Source organism: Penaeus monodon, unplaced genomic scaffold (assembly GCF_015228065.2).
Source record: "Penaeus monodon isolate SGIC_2016 unplaced genomic scaffold, NSTDA_Pmon_1 PmonScaffold_18358, whole genome shotgun sequence".
Lineage (NCBI taxonomy): Eukaryota > Metazoa > Arthropoda > Malacostraca > Decapoda > Penaeidae > Penaeus > Penaeus monodon.
In genome coordinates, this window is record NW_023647881.1 from 1 (window position 1) to 6,644 (window position 6,644).

The 6,644-nt window shown below is 37.2% G+C and overlaps 1 protein-coding gene and 1 pseudogene across 1 annotated transcript; one reads left to right on the top strand and one right to left on the bottom strand.

Annotated features, from left to right (window-relative positions):
• Nucleotides 1-1,634: 1,634 nt before the first annotated feature.
• On the bottom strand, nucleotides 1,635-2,933 carry LOC119569733 (annotated as a pseudogene).
• Nucleotides 2,934-4,161: 1,228 nt separating this feature from the next.
• On the top strand, nucleotides 4,162-5,079 carry LOC119569735 (heme-binding protein 2-like). Its single transcript, XM_037917764.1, has 3 exons — nucleotides 4,162-4,207; nucleotides 4,510-4,690; nucleotides 4,811-5,079. Exons 1-3 carry the CDS (start codon nucleotides 4,162-4,164, stop codon nucleotides 4,995-4,997), a joined length of 414 nt encoding a protein of 137 aa, XP_037773692.1. The 3' UTR covers nucleotides 4,998-5,079.
• Nucleotides 5,080-6,644: the final 1,565 nt, after the last annotated feature.

Genomic DNA, 6,644 nt, shown 5'->3' on the forward strand with positions numbered 1-6,644 from the left:
TTGGGGGGTTTTGGGGTTTGTTTTTCCGTCAAGGTCACTGTTACGTCATGGTCCTGCCCTATTTTCACTTTCATTACGTGTGTGGGGGTGTTCGATTTTGTCCACCTCATTTCCTGCTTTCATCTGATAAGGTTGTGGGGTTTACGCTGTGATCATTAATCTAGTCCCCCTTTTCCCCTGCTTGGGAGGGATACCGCTGTATAACATTTTTGTTTCATTTTTTCTCTTATGGGGCATCGTACAAAAAAAGCACATGTAAAAGTAGGTTAATGATTTCCGGGTATTGTTATGTTGTTTTGGGAAACATTGTTGGGTTTGGGGTTTCGCCCAAGGTCACTGATTACTCACGGTCCCGGCCACTTTCACTTCATGTACGTACATGAAGTGCGCCGTTCTGTCATTAGTTTTGAATTGCCCGTTCTTCGTATATACCCTACTTATATATATATTATATATTATATAATATATAATATATATATACGTATACTTTTTATTTTTTTTAATTATCGTTTGTAAGGATTTACTACTTTAAAGTTTTTAAACCAAAAGGGTCATTTGAGAAACAGAGACACGAATCGACTGTAGGATTTTACCAAAATAAGAGAAAACCCGGGTATATTCAAATATTAACATCCTTGCAAAAAGGGGTTATATACATTAATATATTAATTTTTTAACTTTATCTTTAAACTCAGATCACATAAAGACCCTGCCCGATAATATTTCATCGCAATTCAAAGACTTTTTTTTCGAAAAAGCATAAGGTCAGCACTTCAAAAAAATACATTTGTTATACAACGAAAAGACTATTGCCAAGCTTTAACCTTAAAAAGACTAGATTTTGATTTTTTTTTAAGTGCATACATTTTAACCCCATTAAAGAGTTTCCAGGAACTGATTTATGTAATAAAAATTCCCTTGGAATATGAAAAAAAAAATGATAGTAAAAACTATTGAAAAAATTTATCTCCAAAATTCGTCGGAGAGTTCAAGCTCTCTGCCGGGAAAGGACGCAAAATCTTTTGTTTTTTGTGGGAGTATATTGGAAAGGGAATTTTGGGGGCGGAAAATACATGAAAGTTTTTGTTTTAGTTACTAATTTTGATTCTGACTTTTGAAAAATTAAAAAAAAAAAACATTTAGATTCTCCTTTTGCTACCGCGAAACTCTCTGTCGGGAACATTTCTTCGCAAAGGGGTGCTTTAGGATATAGATACAAATTCTGATTAACTGCTATAAGTATTTTACTGTGAATATTTCAGTCATTGCAAACATGAGTAATCTTTTTTTCTGTTGTCTTTTCGATAAACCCCAAAAGAAAAAAGTCGTTTGAGAAACAAATTGCATGAAAAAACCACTAGCCTTCTGTGGGCCCAAATACCACCAAACAAATATTTTAGGATGCAAAATTACTGTGCAAATAGTAACCCCTTTACTGAATCTCCTACTTCAAAATTTAAATGCTTTTCTGACTCTTTACTTTTAAAATGGTTGCGTTATGCATTATTCATTATACATAGGAAAAAAAAGATTCTTTCTTCAAAAGTTTTGTTTTTGTTTTGCATATCTCAAATAATCCCAAAAATAATAAAAAAGTTGACATTAAAGAAAGTGAGGATCAATTCTGTCATTCTTCAAAACCCAACTTCTTTGTTGCGACCGATGAAAACGTAGGGAGAGTCTACCAGCAGTGTAGTGGGTCTGGCCCCGAACGCCCACCTCCCCAGCTGCCACTAGGTCGTCGTGAACTGCGCGGCGTTGACGATCCTCCTCGTCGCTGGCAACCCTGGAAACCCCTGCAAAAAAAGATTTTCATTATGTCAAGGTTTGTATCAGAGTAAATTTTTCACTGATTTAAAGGGGCATGCCTTCGTATGAATGCTTAAAGGGAAAAAGGAACAGAAGGCCAGTTACCTGGAGAAAACTGAGTTCCGGGCGCTCTTTGTGTACCGTCGGGTTGGTGGGCGTGGGGGGGTTTTTCTTGGTGGGCGCGGGGACTAGAAACTCATGGTAAGTTGTTTTTCGCAGTTGGTCCTTTTCCGGGGTGACCCGCGTGGGCACGGGGCTGTCATGTCGATCTTCATGGCTTCCCAAAAAAGGATAGAACGCTTTTTAAATTTCGGAAAGTCCTTCTCACCTGCCCCTACTACCTTCTTTCTCCTTGTTCTTTCTTTGCAGTTTTTACATTTCTTTGCATCATCTTTATTTATGTTTGTATCTCGGGATGCGTCTTTATTTTATTTTTTTTTTTTTTACCACTTAGCAAACGGGGTACTGTGTTTTGGTGAATACCCATATATATCAAAGTGTGGGAAAAATGTATCGGCTATAAATAAGTTAATACCAAAACCATATAATCCCCAAAATCACACCTGCTCATTCCCGTCCGTCGATGTAGTTGAAAATTTGCGGAAAATGCGTCACTGGGGGCTTCGGGGGGAGAGTGGGGAGATGGGATGTGGTGACCCACTTCTGCCCGGGGACACGCGCTCCTCGTACTCTGCAAACAGACCCTTGGCTTTATTTTTACACAAATTATTTTTCCCCGGGGGGGAGACTCCCAAAAGACAAAAGCTTTGTGAAGCGACAATTCTAATATCAAGAAAATTATCGTAATTAAAATTAAATTCCAAGAAACTACTTACCTCGCAAGTTTAACTAGGTTATAAGGAGCCATTTGATGGCCAGGGTGAGATGGCACACCTGGGACCAAGAGAATACTAAATTTAAAAGGCCTCGCAGATTTTACTTTATTATTAAAACCCGTCAAAGAAGCCTTCGTAAATCTACTTCACTTAAAATTGCTGCTTAATGATTGAAAATTGCAGTGTGAGTTGAAATTTTAATAAAAATGTCAACTTCATTAAAAAAACAAGGGAGTAACGATAACATGAGCTCACCCGAGCCCAAAGAGCAGGTGCGAAGGTCCTCATGGTTGCGAGTGATTGAGAAAGGGGGGCGGTGGGGGTTTTCTGGTCCGCTTTATATAGGCCAGACTCTGATGTAAGGGGATAAGGAACAGACGATAGATTGCAGGGTTTCCCCCGCTGTTTTATAAGCGTAAAAAAACCCTTCACTTATATGAAAACATATACTTTTTTTATAATACATACAACTGTATAATTGCGTCTACTGACTATGTCTATATCGTCTGTCTATAATAGGGTTTTTTCGTATATTATTGCATACTACACCAGGGAATGTTGTAAATACATATAACATATGTAAACCCCCACAACACCACAACATATATATATTTTTATTAATATATAATATATATTATATATATATTAATTATATATATATATATATATATATATTAATATATATATATATATATATATATATATATAAAATGTGTGTGTGTGTGTTAACAATGTTATATGTATATAACAACATATACCGTGTGTATGTATGCACATATATATAGAATAAAAACCTATATATAGACAGCAGATATAGACATACTCATATGTACCAATTATACAGTGTTATGTATTATCAAAAAGATCATGTCTTCAATAAGTGAATGTGTTTTACGCTTTAAACAGCGTAAAAAAAACCGCAATCTACCGTTGCCCCCCCCTTTATCGCCTTCATCAGAGCTTGGCCTATAAAAAGCGGACCAGAAAAACGACCGCCCTTCCTTCTCAACTCACTCCCCAACCATGGGGCCCTTCGCAGCTCTTGCTCCTTGGCTCTGAGTTCATTTTTTATGTTACTCCTTGTTTTTTTAATGAAGAGAATTTTTTTTTTTTCCCCCCTCTAATTCAATTCTTTAAAGCAGAATTTTAAGTGAATTGTTTAAAAGGGCTTACTTTGGGGGTTTTACATAAAAGTAAAAATCTCGATGGCCATTTAAAATTAGATATTCCTTGGTCCTCAGGTGCCATCTCACCCTGGCCATCGAATCGGCTCCTTATAACCCATTAACCCCTGCTGAGGTAAGTTTTCTTGGAAACTTAATTGCTTAATTTACCCATAATTTCTTTTTATTAAATTGTCTGCTTCAAAAGCTTTTTTCTATTGGGGTTCCCTCCCAAAAATAATTTGTGTAAAAATTAAAGCCAAAGGGGCTGTTTGCAACGTAGAGGGGCGCGTGTACCCGGCGCGAATGGTCACCCCACCCCTCTCCATCCTCACCCAAACCCCCAGGACGTCATGTTCCCCAAATTGTTCAAATACATCGACGGACAGAATGATGCAGGTGTGACTTTTGGATTATATGGTTTTGTCGTATTAATCTTATTTCTATAGCACGCATACACTTTTCCACACACATTGATATATATGTGTGTATTCACACAAACACACGTACTCTGTTTGCTAAGTGTGTGAAAAAAAAAATAAATAAAATAAAGACGCATACCGAGATACAAACATAAATGAAGATGATTGCAAAGTAACTGTGCAAACTGCAAAGAAAGAACAAGAGAAAGAAGGATAGATAGAGGCAGGGTGAGAATGACATTCCGACAATTTAAAAACGTTCTATCCGCTTTTGGACAGCCATGAAGATCGACATGACAGCCCCCGTGACCACGCTGGTCATCCCCGGAGAAGGACCCAACTGCGAGAACAACTTCACCATGAGCTTCTACGTCCCCGCCGCCCACCAAGACAACCCGCCCACGCCCACCAACCCTGACGTGTACATCGAAGAGCGACCGGAACTGCACGTGTTCTCCAGGTAACTTGGCCTTCATGTTCCTTTTCCTTAACGCAGTTCATACGAAGGCATGCCCCTTAACTCAGTGAAAACTTGATCTCTGATACAAACCTTGACATAATGAAAATGCTTTTGTTGCAGGAGGTTCCACGGGTTCGCCAGCGACGAGGACTGGATCGTCAACGCCGCGCAGCTTCACGACGACCTAGTGGCAGCTGGCGAGGTGGGCGTCGACTTCCAGACCTACTACACTGCTGGCTACGACTCTCCCTACGTTATCATCGGTCGCAACAACGAAGTCTGGTTCATGAAGAATGACATGAATTGATCCTCACTTACTTTAATGTCAACTTATTTATTATTTATTGGTATTATTAGAGATATGCAAACATAAACATACACTTACTGAAAAAAGAATCTTTTTTATCCTCATGTATAATGAGACAAATGCATAACGCAACCTATTTAAATGTAAAGATGTTCAAAAGCATTATTTAGAAGTGGGAGATTCAGTGAAAGGGGTTACTATACTTGTCACAGTAATTTTGCATCCAAAATACTATTTGTTTGGTGGTATGTGGACCTACAGAAGAGCTATGGTTCTTCACTACAATTTGTTTCTAAATCGACTTTTTACTTTTGACTGTTTCATCGAACAGACAAGCAGAAATATAAGATTACCCCATGTTTGCAATGACTAAAATATTCACAGTTAAAATACTTATATGCAGTTAATCAGACATTCGTATCTATATCCCTAAAACACCCTTCGCGAATAAAATGTTCCACGACAGAGAGTTACGCGTGTAGCAAAAGGAGAATCTTAAGGGTTTTTTTTTTTTAATTTACAAATGTCAGAATACCGTTTAGTAACTAAGCAATAACTTTCATGTATTTACCGCCACCAAACATTCCTTTCCAATATACTCCCACAAACACAAGAGATTTAGCGCCCCTTCCAGGTCAGAGAGCTTGAACTCTCCGACGAATTATGGAATATTTTTTTTACAATAGTTTTTACTATCTATTTTTTTATTTCATCATTCCAAGGTGACATTTTTTACATAAATCAGTTCCTGGATAACTCTTGAAGGGGTTAAACTGTATTGCACTTAAAAAAAAATCTAAATATCTAGTCTTGTTAAGGTTAATGCATTAGTGCAATAGCTCTTTTTCGTTGTAAAATCAACTGTATTGTTTTAAAGTGCTGACCTTATGCTTTTTCGAAAATAAATGTCTTTAAATTGCAGATGAAAATATATCGGGCAGAGGTCTTTACTGTGATCTGTAGTTTAATGTATAATGTTAACAAAATTATATATATTTAATGTATATAACCATTTAGCAAGGTTATGATTATATATTTGTATATAGCTACGGTTACTCTTATTTTGGTAAAAACCTACAGTTCGTATTTCGTGTCTCTGTTGCTCAACTGACCCTAGGTTAATAACTTTAAATGTTAGCTAAAACACTTACATACCCATAATTAATAAAGTATATAAATACGTATACGTATATATATATATATATATATATATATATATATATATATATATATAAGTAGTGGTATATACGACAGAACGGCGCACATTCAAATACGTACATGACAGAACGGGGCACATTCATGTACGTACATGAATGTGAAAGTAGGCCAGTGACCGTGACGTAATCAGTGACCTTGAAGAAACCGCAAACCGCAACCAATGTCCACAACAAAATAAACAAAACAAGGAAATCATAAACCTACTTTCACATGTGCAATTTATGTTCGTACATGATGCCTCATAAGAGAAATAATGAAACAAATGATGTACTACAGACGAGTATCCCCTCCAATGCAGGTGACAGGTGACATAGATTAATGATCACAGCGTAACCACACAACCATATCAGAGTGAAAGCAGGATAAAGTAGGTGGACAAATCGAACACCCTCAAAACACGTACATGAATGTGAAAGTAGGTCAGTGACC